Source organism: Lygodium microphyllum, chromosome 26 (assembly GCF_053477565.2).
Source record: "Lygodium microphyllum isolate KBCC chromosome 26, Lygodium_microphyllum_v1.1.10, whole genome shotgun sequence".
NCBI classification, from domain to species: Eukaryota; Viridiplantae; Streptophyta; class Polypodiopsida; order Schizaeales; family Lygodiaceae; genus Lygodium; species Lygodium microphyllum.
This window is the reverse complement of record NC_141160.1, coordinates 95,978,632-95,993,725: the sequence shown is the minus strand read 5'-3', so window position 1 is coordinate 95,993,725 and position 15,094 is coordinate 95,978,632. Positions and strand designations below refer to the sequence as shown.

The following is a 15,094-nucleotide window of genomic DNA, read 5'->3' as shown; positions in this document are numbered from 1 at the left end:
GCTGGCAGTCTTGAGGCAAGTCAAGTTTGTCAAACTCCAAGAAGTCTCTAGAGAAAGTCCAGTGTGGAGAAAAGTTTAAAAATCTCTCTAGGGAGAAAACATAAGTCACTCAAGTAGCAGAGTAAAAAGCAACCTACTATTCTACCTTGTAAAAGATTGTTCTTATGATATATACAAAGTGAGTACTTGTTGCTATATACAAGTGCGAAATACAACTCGAAGCTTTTTTAATTCTATATAAAGGAGCTCATGTGGTGTTTGCATGTAGTATACTAAGGGCTTTGATATTTTTTACTAAAAAGCATACTTTATTAGGTTGTTTGTATTTGTTTAAAAAGGCCACAATAAATTGGTATTGGAATTGATTGGCCTAATTGTTAATAAATCTTCTTGTTTTAGTAATCCAAGCTTGCGCTTTTGAAACATGTGGGTTGCTTAGTAAACCTTTGAAAATATTTAGATTAAAACATGTGGTATCTTCTAAAGATTTGAAACTTCAAAATTCTCATATTTGGATGCTTTTTAAATGTATGCTTTAGTAATCTTATTACCTTGTCTTTTACTAGGTTTCAGTAGGAGATGGAATGACTTTATGCAGAAAGAGAGAGAAGCAATAGAGAAAGATCAGTGGAATTTTAGATGCTTATATGTTACACTTTTGTGACTTTCAATCAGGTTGCCAATTTTTGTAAGAATACATTTCTAGTGGCTTTCAATTAGGTTGCCAATTTTTGTAAGAAAACTTTTGTAGTGGGCATATCACTATATCCCAAGGAATAGGAAATTGATATAAGGCACCTATCTTCTAGTTGTAGAGTACCTACTCTTTACAAAAAATGTTACAATATAGTAAATTTTTAAATAAACCAAAAAGATCACAATATAGTAAAATTTTGAAGGATTGTGTAACTTTTAAAAAAATGTTATTAGTTACAAAATCATTAATACATGTTCTCCCAAATGGTATCTAAGAGACTCGTACTTAGATATGGTCTTGATTACCCTTTTGTCACTTTCGAATTGCATGGTTGATGTTTTATCCAAATATTGATCCAGATAAATAATACATGTTACAAAATCATTAATACATGTTCTCCCAAATGGTATCTAAGAGACTCATACTTAGATATGGTCTTGATCACCCTTTTGTCACTTTCGAATTGCATGGTTAAATATTAATTTTCAGTCTTTAAATACTAAAAATTAATCCAATAATTATTTCGGTGCCCAGATAAATAATTTGACGAACCAATAATTAAACTAGCTAGGCAACTTTTATTCCTGAGTGTGTTTGCGTCATCTTTGATCATCAGATTGGTGTTAGGTATCATTAAATACCACTTCTCTAGTGTCACAACTGACACTTATGGCAAAATGAATGACCTAGGTCAACAACTAGTATTAGATACCACCAAGTACTTGTGCGGCATAACTTATAGCAACTTTTGCCTTTGACATCCCGTGATTTCTTTAGGTACCGGGCTCGTAAATTTACTTAATTGTGATTAAAAATTAATTCACATGTTAAGTGAGGTTTCAAAAATACATGTCCTCATGACACCTATTTTCTTGATGTGCTCTTTCTAATACATGTTTTTCCAAATGGTATCTAAGAGACTCATACTTAGATATGGTCTTGATCACCCTTTTGTCACTTTCGAATTGCATGGTTAAATATTAATTTTCAGTCTTTAATACATGTTCTCCCAAATGGTATCTAAGAGACTTATACTTAGATATGGTCTTGATCACCCTTTTGTCACTTTCGAATTGCATGGTTAAATATTAATTTTCAGTATTTAAATACTATGGTATCTAAATCATTAATACATGTTCTCCCAAATGGTATCTAAGAGACTCATACTTAGATATGGTCTTGATCACCCTTTTGTCACTTTCGAATTGCATGGTTCATGTTTTTTTTGTCCTTTGTGGTTATTATCAATATTTACGCGTGATGAGAATATCCCATAGTACATTTAGCCACTTTCACAAAATATCTACCAATAACAAATTGCACATATTGTACCATATCTTTAGCCAAGGGCACTTAGATTTTCATTGAGCCATATCGTAAGCCAAAGACACTCTTTTTAGTAAGAAGATTATGATGTTTTTTTGAGATTCAAATGAGAAGCTAGTTTATATTTTAATCTTATGAAGGAAAGTCAATGGTTGATGAATTCATTTTGCTTTCATTTTCAAAAAAAATTCATGGCAATTATTTTAAGTAAATTGTTATTTGTTTCTTAATAGTGTTTGCAATCATGGAGTCATTAGAATATTTAAGCAACATGTCTTTTGTTTGCTTTTCATATACTTTGTACAATCATATAAATTTTCAGTACTTCAAATCTATTCCATTGCAATCAAATTATATTTGCAAGATCTATTTATACCTCTTTTTTTACTTTCATGGAATGAGGATATAATTCTTTATTTGTTGAGAAATAACAAATGATGTATGCTCTAGGTGTCTTGAATCTTATATACACAGTGAGGAGAGTGGAGAAGTTGAAAAGCTATAAAGACGTACTTGGTTCACTTTTCAAGGCAATGCTATCTTATACTTTGTACTTCATTTTGTGCTCAAGATTGTGTTTATGAGTCAGTTTATATCTTGGAACCTAATTCACTTGAGCAATAGTTTGTCCTCTTGTTTATGTCACTATGAGTCTTGTTATCGACTTTCATCCTTCATAGTTAGTGTTATGCTTTAGATCCGTGTTTTGTAATATGGTATCAGAGTCCAGTTGGACATGACATAGCTTATACTCAAATCTCAAATCTCTAGTCTCTCTAGTTTCAACCTCAAATCTCAGTTGGGACCTTGTGGCAGCCATAGCCAGATTGCACCTACCCACCTCAGAGCTTTTAGATCTCTCTCTATAGGTTATATCTTCTAGTGATTCCCTTTAGAGATATATTTCTTTGCTCAAGGCACGATCTCTTGGCACCTCAATTGATGACATTGTTGCTTGACAGCTTTAGCATTGCACAAATTGAAACTCGTTCGGTTTGTGCATGCGTGCTGTCGTACAACTCCCGCCACTCGTGTGCCACGATCCAACTTGTAGCTATAGGGCATTTGAAGCCCATTATATAAGTTATCTCACCACCAAAGGGTTCTTTAGAAGATGCACGACTCCTACTACAAGTGAAAAACCAGTCGGCCTTTTTCATCCTAACAGAAGCCATAGCCTTTTGAGCTTCAAGCTCACAAACTCACTTCATTTTTTCTCTTTTGACACTCAAACCAACCTAGTGTCACTCTAATTCACTGACTTACTCAGTAATAAACATCAAGGAGAAGACATTTGTGGAGAGTTTGGAAGACTTGGAATATTTAATCGAATATCATCATCAAGCTCCTCTTTCATTAAAGGTTTTGCCACTTGGGTCTGAGCTCACGGTTCAATTTCCAATAAGGATTCAAGTTGAAGGAAAAGAGAAGCATTAAATATTCAGTATCAAGAAGGAAGAAGAGTCAAGCTTAAAGACCAGACATTGTATCTCTTGATACTACAGAGTGTGCATTCACTTTACCTTGCACTTGTGTCTCTTGATACATCGAAATACAACTCTTTTGCTGAATAATTGAAGCTTATCAACATGGAAAAACTTGAGCAAATAGCAAAGTTTAATGTAGAAGGTTTTCATACTTGGAAGGAAAATACCATGTACCACCTCATGAGAAAAGACCTTTGGGATTTCTTTGAAAATGGTAAAGGTGATGCAGATGATAGAGAAGAAGATTCTGAAAGTAGGATCCTTGCAGTAACTATATGAAAAACCAAAGAATGGAAGAAGATGAATAACAAGGTATTAAGTATAATTACTTGGGGACTAAGTGATGATGTGCTACATCATATCTCTGACAATAGAGATGCTAGAATCACTTGGGAGAAACTAAACAGGATGTTTGGTACCCAAGCAAAGAACTTGAAGGGAAAATTGCTTTTGCAGTTTTATAAGTTTGATGTAAAAGACAGTTCATCAACGATTGTACACATCAATAAGTTTAAGAGCCTTAAAACTCAGCTAACAACTCTTAAAAAGAACATTGATGAGGATGAGGCAATAGCAGTGCTACTTGCCAGTGTTAATCATGAACCACATGAGAATCTTGTTTCAACTCTAAGTAATGTTACGAGTCTCTCACTCAAAGACATGGAGCACTCACTGCTCGATGGAGAGAGCAAATTTAAAATCAAAGATGTAAAAGAGAATAGCTAAAGGGAAAATCTCCTATATACCAAAGGAGCTATTAAACCCAAAGGAAGAGGTCGAGCATTCAACGCCGACAACAAAAGTCGGATGACATGTCATTATTGTGGTGAAACTGGCCATATTGCCAATGAATGTTTTTATAAGAAAAGAGGATAGCAGATGTAGAATGACCACCACCAAAGTGAATTCATGAATGAAGAAGATGCTTCTGCTACCATCAACAAATCTGACAGATTGTTCTAAGGAATTTGTTTCCATAGTGGATTTGCTTTGTAAAAACCCTTGCCAAAGATATAAAGTCTCAAACTTTAACTTGACTAGGCTGCCTATGAGCTAGTCTCTCAAGCTATGTTATCATGTAGGGGAGACAAAAGCTAGCAAGTGTAGGGACTCATCATTTTAGGGGGGGTGTTGAGAAATAACAAATGATGTATGCTCCAGGAAGAGATGTCTTGAATCCCATATGCACAGCGAGGAGAGTGGAGAAGTTGAAAAGCTATAAAGACATGTACTTGGTTCACCTTTCAAGGCAATGCTATCTTGTACTTTGTACTTCATTGTGTGTCTTTGTCACGGTCAACTCAAGATTGTGTTTATGAGTCTAAGCCTACATCTTGGAACCTAATTCACTTGAGCAATAGTTTGTCCTCTTGTTTATGTCACTATGAGTCTTGTTATCATTTTTTGTCCTCCATAGTCAATGCTATGCTCTAGATCTATGTTTTGTAACACTATTATTAGTGTTGGCATAAGCAGCAATGCATACAAAAAGGTGCCAAGGTGGAAGAGAGAGTTAGGCTTTTAAATTTATAGCAAATTATGTGCAATTCATTAATATGTAAGGTGCTTGCATGATGCATGTTTAATTGAGTTGCTTTTTGGTTTGATGTACATGAGATATAGTTGACATGTAACTATAACCTTACATAAAGAAACAAAATGCCTTCATTGCAATCCTTTTTTAGCACTTTAACATTAAATATTCAATGCATTACCTAGCATTTATTAGTCTTTGTTATGTTCTATCATGTGTTATAATTCTTTATGGTGGTCTTACTATATCTTTCCACCTTGTAGCTCGCTCCTATGACCTATAGTTGGCATGCCCTATTGAGGATGTGTATTGTGCTACATTGTCAAGTTCATATGCTACTCAAGTGTACATGTGCTTTGCATGGTTAGATAATTTATGATTCGAAAATGCATCCTAAAGAATAAAATAACCCTTGTATGAACAAGGAGAGATGAGATGTCTAGTGAGTAAAGTCTTGGTGGATGGGATATAAAAATCATGGGCTAAGCTATGTGCTAATGATTTCTTAAGATAGTTATGATAGCTATAAAATGGTTGAGGTTGCATAAGAAGCGATTGCATGCAAGCTTAATGAGGTCGTTTGTGTCTTAATAATAGTACTATAATTGCACATGGAGATGGACAAAGGGTTGATGACTAGTATGTTGCTTACACCATTATGGCATTGATCTATGAGCACTCGCTCATTTAGCAACTATATCAAATCAATTTTTTTGGATAGTTAAAAAATGCACATGTTGTCACGCTTTGTCCTTTGCACATTATGGCTTATATTGGCTTTGTTGTAATTACCTTTTGTTGTGAGAAAGGTGTGGTAGATTTTAATTAGTTTTCACATTATGGTTGATATTGACTTTGTTGTATTTTGCCTTTTGTTGTGAGACTTTGTAACTCACTAGTTGGGGTAATGACTTTATGCTTCTATCAATAGTATTAGTAACAATAGTTTCTTTTTGCAAGAAACATTAGTAACAATAATTAGGTCCAGATTTTTATCTATAGTCCAATACATTTCTCAATGCATAGGATTTTGCTACGACTATACAATAACATCTATGACTATACACCTACAACTATACGATAAGGTGTGCTCTTCACCAATAACAAAGCCTATGATGTTAAGAAAATTGAGGGTTTGCATTGGGATGTGTGGATGTAAAGCATAGTGATCATAATTCATGATTTATCCTCGTGCAAGTGGTATAGTCTATGCAACTATTAAGAATTCTAAATGTAGAAGTCAAATTGTTGAATTACAAGACAATGGTGCTAGGAGCCAAGATGATGCAAATATTATGGTGTCTTGCAATGCCAATTAAGATGTAGTGGGGTTTATTGGCATCATATGAGTTAGTCACTAGGCATGTTTAAGCCCCAAGGGATGTTCAAGGAGATCATTAGCACATTGGCATGAAGAAGGGTTTCCCACTTAGGCTTTATATTGAATTATGTTTGATAGGTTGGGAATTTCGGGGAGTAGTGGACCCAATCATTACAAGGCTGGGGTATTGTGATTCTAAAGAGAGCTATGTGAGTTTCAGTGAGAGGGGAGGAGTCACTTATGGACCTTTTGGGGTCATTTATACCTCGAATGGCCAATAAGAGATACCATAGGTGGATCATTGGATAGTAAGGGGCGACTTTAATATGGTGGAGACTGTTGACGATAGGAGAGGCACATACAAGGAAACTAATAGAGGAGGAGAGTAGGCTACTTGGGAGGAGTTACTATTTCATATAAGAGCCGAGGAACCATGGTTGATGGATCCATTGCACATGTCCTTTAGAGGCAATACAGGTAGCTACTACAGAGCACTACATAGCTTTGCTTGGGTCTACTACAATGCCACCATGCTACAAGAGGGATAGAGAGATAATATGGTAGAGCACTAGAAAGGTGGTTACAAATAGAATAAGCACATATTATTTGATGGCCCATTTTATAAAGGAGGAGGTGCAAAAGGTGCTTTTGGCACTACTCTTAGGTAAGTTTCAATGGACTTGATAAGTCCTTCTTTCTAAGCTATTGGGATCCTATCAATGTAGGCCTTATCTCTGCTTTCTAGGAGATAATGCATTAGGGTTCATCCCAAAGAGACTTTTGGAGGGATTGTTCCACCTCATTCCCTAAGGAAGTGGAGACAAATTGGAGATCACACAATGGAGACATCACTTTGCTTGGTACTACCTATAAGATCCTTACAAATTTGATTAGTCTTAGACTAGCACCACTAATGGCACATACCATCCACCTCATAAAGATGGGTTTTGTCTAGGGATGCAACATCTTGGATAACATCTTCACTTTTTGGGAGTCCATAGCCTTGGCTCAATCTAGGAAAGCCAAAACCTTATTGTGCTACTTCTCGACTTTGAGAAGGCACAGAATCAAGCCAACTAGGAGTTCTTCAAGGGCATGATGGTAAAGATGGGATTTCTAGAGTAGCTAGTTAGGGAAATAGTGGCTCTTTACTCCTCAACACATAGATAGCTTATGACCAATGGGGCACAAGGAGATAGATTCAGCATTCAAATATTAGTTAGACAAGATTGCCCACTAGCCCACTTCTTGTTCTTATTTGTAGCAAGGGCACAATAGTCTATTTAGATAGGGATGAGAATAACAATTGGTACCTCTCCTCTTGAGCATAAGACAAAAGCTTCTTTATTGGAGCTCAACAAGACTCTCACTAGTAGGGAGAGTAGTGGTTGCTAATTAGGTCATTGCAACTTGTGGTACATCACTTCCTGAGTATGCATTGGCTAGGTGAAGTGCCTAATCAGGGACTTCATTTGGTCGAGAGGACATGGGAGCCCGGCAAGAGGGAAGGTTTCTTGGGATGCCATCATACAACCTAGATCCAAGGCAGGGTTGGGGATCATAGAACGAAACAGCCAAAGCAAAGCAATGTTGGCTGAGCTCATTGTGTGGGATTTACTTATAGACCAGGAGCCTTAGAAGAAACTCCTAATAGGGAAGTTACATGCTATGATATCTGCTCACGGACGACCGAGAAGCTGGGTCGACTATCGATCAGGTGACGATTGCGTGGGTAGGTTGCGTAGGTGGCTCACAGCTCGCAACATCAACAAGCTGGTTAGGCCCCGATGTAAAAGGAGATGATTGTCGCCATCAAGTCTAGCAACACTCATAGAGGCGCACCTAGCTGCAACACGCTGGTCAAGCCTCGAAGGATGAGAGGGTGGCTATCGGGCCTAGCGATGGCCATCGCTTGTGTGGGAGTGACAAGTAGGAGCAGCAGATGGGACAATGTTAACCTCAGAACAAGAAAAAAGCGAAAAAGCGGAGAAATGCAAGTTGGGAGCTAAAAGAGGCGGCCCAGAAGGAAATCGAATACAACGAAAGAAGCAAGAAGAGAAACGATCGAAAGTGCAAGGGCGACCTCAAAAGCTAATCAAAGGCAAAAGTGCATTTTTAAATGCAAGGTGCCCCTGAAACTTTATGTAAAAGAGCATCAGGTTCTCTCCTATGCAAATTATAAAGGTAGATGGACGGTAGGAAGGAAGTTAGGAAGATAGGACAATGGGAAAGAGGGCCTAGGCCACGGTCGGCGGCCATGTAAAAAAGCGGATAAGGGGATGACTGCCGAAAGAGAATTAGGGTTAGGGTTTTGTATATAAGTTGACAAGTGAATGAGGAGCTCATTCTTGTGTGTGGCTAAAAGTAGCTCTTCTCTTCTTCTTCTTCTTCGTCTTCTTCTTCTTCTTCTTTTTCTTTTTGCTTGCTTGCTTGAGCTTGTACTTGAGAGATGGAGTATGAGAGTGTGAGGGTGAGGGACCGTGGTGGAGAAGCTCTCCATCTTCTCCTCTCTTCTTGTCTTGTCTTCTCTTCTCTTGATCGCAACAATGGAGCTTGAGGATCAAGCTCACTTGAAGCTTGCACTTGGATCATGGAGTTACCGGAGTGCTTGGGAGAGGAGGCAACTCGATCGGGCATGGAGGTAAGCTAACTACATTGGTAGAGAGAGATAACGCGTTAGCTATGTGAGAGATAGTCATTAGTGCTCAGCTCGAAACACTTGAACAATAAGCAGTCCGTAGGTCTTGGCGATTGAGCTTGAGCTCATCACCTCTATAGAGCATGTAGGAGTGATCTCGCAGAGTTGAGGAAGGAGGTTATCACTACTGTGTGGGAGTGAAAAATGGGAGCATGTGGATAGGGAAAAATGTCAAAGTTGCATTGTCATTAGTCTCCTGCAACATCGAGAGCAATGCAGCAATAGGTGGTGGTCCTAATGAACACAGCCTGGTAGAAGATGGCATCGACCTTCCCTAGCACCCTAATGCACACATCCTAGCAGGAGATGGCGTCAATCTCCCCAGCGCATGAGAAAGAGAGAGAGAGAGAGTACTAAAGCTCACTTGGTGAATGACCTCGACTTGCATGATCAACAAAGGTAGGCTATAAATCCTTACGATCCTAAAGAATGATTTTCAAAAAGTAAGAAAATTACCTTTGTGATAGACTTTGAGAGAGAGAAAGGAAGCAATGAATGATGGTTGGTCCTCAACATGGTGACTACTAGTAGAATTTTCAAATTTTTGTATTGTCCTCATCATCAAGTACAGAGAATTAAGAGAGGCTCAATGAGGTTCAAAAATCACCAAATCAAGAGGTCAAATACTATAGTATAGATATTAGAAGAAAAAGGGTTCAAATGGATGGTGTACTATGATAAGTCATTACACAAGGAAAGGATAAAGAAACTCTATGTGGAAAAATGGAAAATGAAGTTGAAGTAATAAAGTAATCAAAATGTTTCAAGGGTATAAACTATGGATCACCAATGAACTTATACAAACACAACTCAATATGTGACCAAGTGGAATTGATAAGATGAAAGTAGCTAGAAATGAGAGAAAATTGGTAGTTTATCGAAGTGTCAAAGGCATCATAGAAGGGTTCAAAAAGCCTAAGCATTAAGTCATTTTGGGACAAATAGGTAGTTTATCAAGGTGGCAAAGATATCGTAGAGGAGTTCAAAAGCCTAACCGTTAGATTACTTTTGGGTCATGATGTATTGGTAACTTTGATAACTTTAGTAGTTAGTTTTCTTTTTAGTACTTCTAGTGACTTAGCATGGGTTTCTTTTTTCTCGAGTGGCTCCTTGAAGTGGATTGTAACTAAAAACTTCAATTCATATCTCTTTGTCTTATATGCCTATGAGGCATTTAAAAGGATGCTAACATCCATCCAAAACTTATAGTAAATAGGTGCCATGTAAAAATCTCCATTTAATCACAAAATTCCCTTCCCATCTAAGTTTGAAGTTGGTTTGAAAGGTTGAATGAAGGCTATTGTTAGACCTGATCACTAACATAGCTTCAATCAAGTCCCTTTTCAATTAGGCATTAAAACCATTCTTTTCTATCATTGAATCTCTTCTTCAAATACTCCATTTAGATCATAATGAACTAAGCTTGAGTTTTTAGCTAAGGCTTTGCAAAGTTTCTCATATTTGATCCCATTGATGAAGATGGCCCTAACAACCTTGGTATTTGGTCTTTCAAGTTTGGGGATTCTCTTATAGAGACCATGAACAACACTAGCTACATTCCTAATTGTTTTGTTTTCTTTATGGCTTCCATTCATAAGCTTAATTATGAGAGTTTTTGCATACCTTTTGAGAACCTCTAGATGAAAAGTTCCCAAGTAAATTGAAATGGCTTTATTTTGTAACAACTAAGAATCGTGTTCTTTCTTTCTCCCCTATGTAAGCCTTGAAGCATGTGCTTTCTTATCACTATACAAGTCATCTCCCACTATGCATTTGTGAGTTATTTAGATGTCATGGAATTTTTGTTTGTTTTTTTATAGCAAGTGTTGCATCAACCTATAGCTACACCAGTTTGTGAAACTCTAAAAATTTCCAAAATTTTTCTAAGTGATAGATTGACCATTCAATTACTAGAAGATCCTATGGTAGTTCAATCTTAGCCTCATCTACATTCTTCTCGAGCTTGCTTTTTTCCCTTTATTGTTGGGTTTATTCTATCATTTGCTCAACTAGGCTTTGAGTTTCTTTCCTAGTGGAGGCTGCAACTTTTGTGAGTACCTCATTCAATGGTCTTCATCCAAGTTTTGCTCTTAAGGCTCTTGGGTAATCATTGAATTTAGCTTGTAAGACCTTAGGGAAGTGATCAATGCCTTCATCCTAGATCTTAAGATACTCTTCCTCTTCTCCTTATATGAGCTCAACTATAAGGTCACAAATTAGAGGGATGGAAGTCCTTTGCAAGAAGTCATCTTCAGGTGAATACAATTTTAAACTTGGTTTATTATAAATTTACAAAGGTCAATATGTACTAATTTGTTATTTTTAAACCCTCATTGGCTTTAGTGCACATTTGCATTCCTTTCTACATATTCTAATGTTTAAGGTTCTAAATCTTGAAGGTGCTTGTAGGTGAGTTTTTGCTCTTCTAAAGTAGTGGTAGGTTTTGATCTTTTGCTTCTTTATTCCCAAGGTTTGAGCCACATGCTTTTTCTAGCTTTTTAGTCCACTTATTAGTATAGACTCCACTCAAGCTTAGTCAATTCAAGTTGCAATTCTCTCTAGCCTTTTTTTATGCCTGTTCTTATGAGCTCTTCAATCCAAGGGCTTTGGTGAAAAAAGATTACTTGCTAGTACTCCTACTAGGCTTTAGATTATCTTTTGAGCTTAATTGATAATCAAGATGACTTCCTCTATCTTACAAAGGACCTTTCTAGGTCATGACACTCTTCCAACAAGGTACATGTCAAGTTAAGTTTCAAAGTTGAGATGTTGGTCTCTTCTTGTTGCAAGTATGGTTTGGGCCCTAAGGTTGATGCCTTACAGAGTAAGTGAACATCTAGATAGCTTAGTCTCTTGATTTACTTTGGGAAGTTGAGATTAAGGATGATTTTAGTGTTTAGTATTTTCTAATTGCTTAAAATTTTATATTTTTTCAACTTTGTGTTTGAAATTTGAGTAGGTTTATTTCTTATTTTGAGATTTTATATTGGCCCATATTTCTATGGTATAGGAAGGTCATGAAGTTACCTTTTCTACTCATGCAAGAGAAAAAATCCTAGGAAATAAGTTAAATCTACTCCAATATTTATGAGTTTTAGTATAGATGTAGAGACATTCACCACATTATCTTGTACTTAATGTTTATATAAATTATGATTAGTTGATTATGTGGGAATAGACACATTCTAACATTTCAAGCAAAGATCACATCAAATACTAACATAAATGTAGCTTTATTGTTGAAATGGTAATGGATAGTTTAGTATCTTGTAGTGAGCACCTTTAGAGTAAAGATTCAAATTAGGGCAAAGACACATGGTTGAGGTCTAGATACACCATGTAAGCCAACGTTTCACTCTAATTGATCAATACATTGTTTTTGATTCTATGTCATCATAAATTCTCTCATTCATGATTACTTTTATCACAACACAATTTGGGTACTTGATTGCAAATGTATTGCTTTCATGCAACTAAACAAACCTTCAAAGTGATGCAAATGTTCAAGCACAACCAACATTTTGGGTGGAAGTATTTGCTAAAGTGAATAAGAGAGGTTGATTCATCATTGTTTCTTGACTTATCCATTCTTTTATTAATAGGATTTAGGAGAGAGAGAGAGAGAGAGAGAGAGAGAGAGAGAGAGAGAGAGAGAGAGAGAGAGAGAGAGAGAGGTATTTGATGCTAAAAATATATATATATGAAAAGCCTGGCTTCATTAAGATTTTGTGGTACATATATTCAATCTTCATAATGTATGTATCCTTACCAAAAGTGCAATTTATAATAGTTTGCTTATTTATTATTATCTTAGTGCTTCTCTAGAATGTACACCGAAAAGCATATTAAGCATGTTATATGCATCTATTAGCAAAAACATCAATTTTACACTTTTTGGAGATTTTTCATATTTTTAGGAGGATTAATTATTGAACTAAGAAAGATAAAGTTGTAAATCTTAACAAAAATCATGAAACTTATGACAATGGCATCCACATTATCTTAAATTTAACAATATGTATAGAGGACCCTTATACTAGACTTGCCTTGGTTTGAATGTCACTTAGAATAAACCTTATACAATGGAAATATTGAGCTCTAGTTGATGTCATGTATTAATGCCTTTCCATTGTAATATAGCCCAAACATCAAGAATTTGGAAAAAACACATCTAAACTAACACTCAATTATATGAGAGAACTTGGTATAACTACACAATCTTATTCATTGGTCCTATCACCTAAGCAAAATATTTGTTTGAATATCTCATTTCTTGGATTCTATGAAGATATTCCATCCAACAAAGAGAACACTTTTTCAATTATTTACTATGACTTTTTTCAAAAGTAACCTCTAATCCATTTTCAAATTCCAATATGATGGACGGTCATCTACTACCATATTAGTAGTAGCAAAGATTTTCTATTTTAATCACCCAAATTTTCCATGTTTTAAAGAATGCGAACATTTTGTTTGTATGAGAAACACTAATTTAGAGTCCTTGTGCAAAAAGTAATTTATCTTTTTGAATGATCCAAAATAAATGTTATGTAATTTTTTAATATTTTCCTATCAAGTACAACTTATTCATCAATGAGTTGTAGCCCGATTGGTCAAGGTGGGTGCACTCTTCGGATTGATTGCTCCCTATTGCGCATGACCCCATGATATCAACCATCTCTTGTGATGGTTCTTCAAGACAATGTCCCAAATAACAGTTGATATGGCTCGCATTTTTAAAAAATAATTAGAACTTATTCTAATTTCCATAATTGTTCATGTTGCATGTTCAATGTTGTGCAATTCTCATAGCATGTCTTCACATGAGTGATCCAAGCTAATGGATGACTTGGAAGGGCTACATGACTCAACTATGTCACCATCTCAACTAGAGGAGGAAATAAACTTTTCTCCCTATATATCCACCATGCCCTTCTATAACACTACACCACTATCACCTTCATTACAATTCGACCATTCATCCTTGGATCCTCAAAGGCCCTTTTTTTTGTCAAGTCTCTTAAAATAACTCAACCTAGGCCATGGTGAGGTATTGCAAGCAGCACACTCCCTACAATATCCATCCTCCAATTTCAAACAATTCCTCCTTCTATTGGCCACATGAGCCATCCATTGTTAGGGCCAGTGCACACTATATTCTCGTCACCACATCCTCATGGAGCAACAGAGCTCCCTCAGCATCTGTCAAGGCAAACATTATCCCATCAAGTTTCTTCAACCATAATTCAAGTGTTTTGTAATCCTCCCATTGGCATCTCCTTTTGTGCATAGGTCCCCAACATGGCAACTAGGTATGCTAACACTCATTGCTCACATTTCTCTCCTATATGCTCTAATTTTTGCTTTAGATGGAGGGCTAGGGCCAGAACAATGCATGCCTTTTGCCAACATTGAGGACAAACAATGTTGAAGACAGTAATATTGCAGTTGTAGGCAACCATGCCTAGAAAGAAATTCCTCCACCTAACGAGAATTATACTGAAAGTTTTCTGATATATTGATGAATCATGTGCTTTTTATATAGATCCATGGAATGCTCAAGAAATAGTACTACTTATCATGGCAAAGATTGACCCAAAGGGCACAATTGAGAGCAGGTAGCTTACCCCTCACATCAAACCACTAGTCACTACAAATGGAATTTTGTGGTAAAGCAATGTGTGAGCTATTCACTAAATAAGAAAGCAATGCAAAACTAGATGGAATCAAGCTAGTTGGAAGTGAAAGACAATCAATGATTATGAGCGACCAATTTCATTAGGTCATCCTCATAAGGGAGAAAGAAGTCCAAGAAATTACATGTGTCATTTGACATCACATATATGATACCATTGAGAGTTTTTTTAGAGATCAACATTGCACAATGGATCCTCAAGATGATGTCATGGATTACACAAATATCCACTGTAAAATTGAGCATTCGTTATTCATACATGACATCAATTTATCTAGGAATTTTGTATGTTATAGTTTATAGTGACTTTTTTTCCATTGTACCTTAGCATATTAG

General features: G+C 36.3%; 1 protein-coding gene across 2 annotated transcripts in view; it reads left to right on the top strand.

Moving 5' to 3' along the window:
- LOC148013569 (uncharacterized) overlaps positions 1-2,623 on the top strand; it is a 126,064-nt gene extending 123,441 nt beyond the window's left edge. The window contains exon 10 of one of the 2 annotated variants that reach the window (XM_087667506.1): positions 2,474-2,623. In XM_087667506.1, coding sequence (XP_087523632.1) covers positions 2,474-2,482 — 9 coding nt within the window. In that variant the 3' untranslated portion in view covers positions 2,483-2,623. Of the gene's footprint in view, positions 1-566; positions 939-2,473 lie in introns of those variants that run through there. The other variant, XM_087667503.1, reaches the window with a different exon arrangement.
- The last annotated feature ends 12,471 nt before the right edge of the window (positions 2,624-15,094 follow it).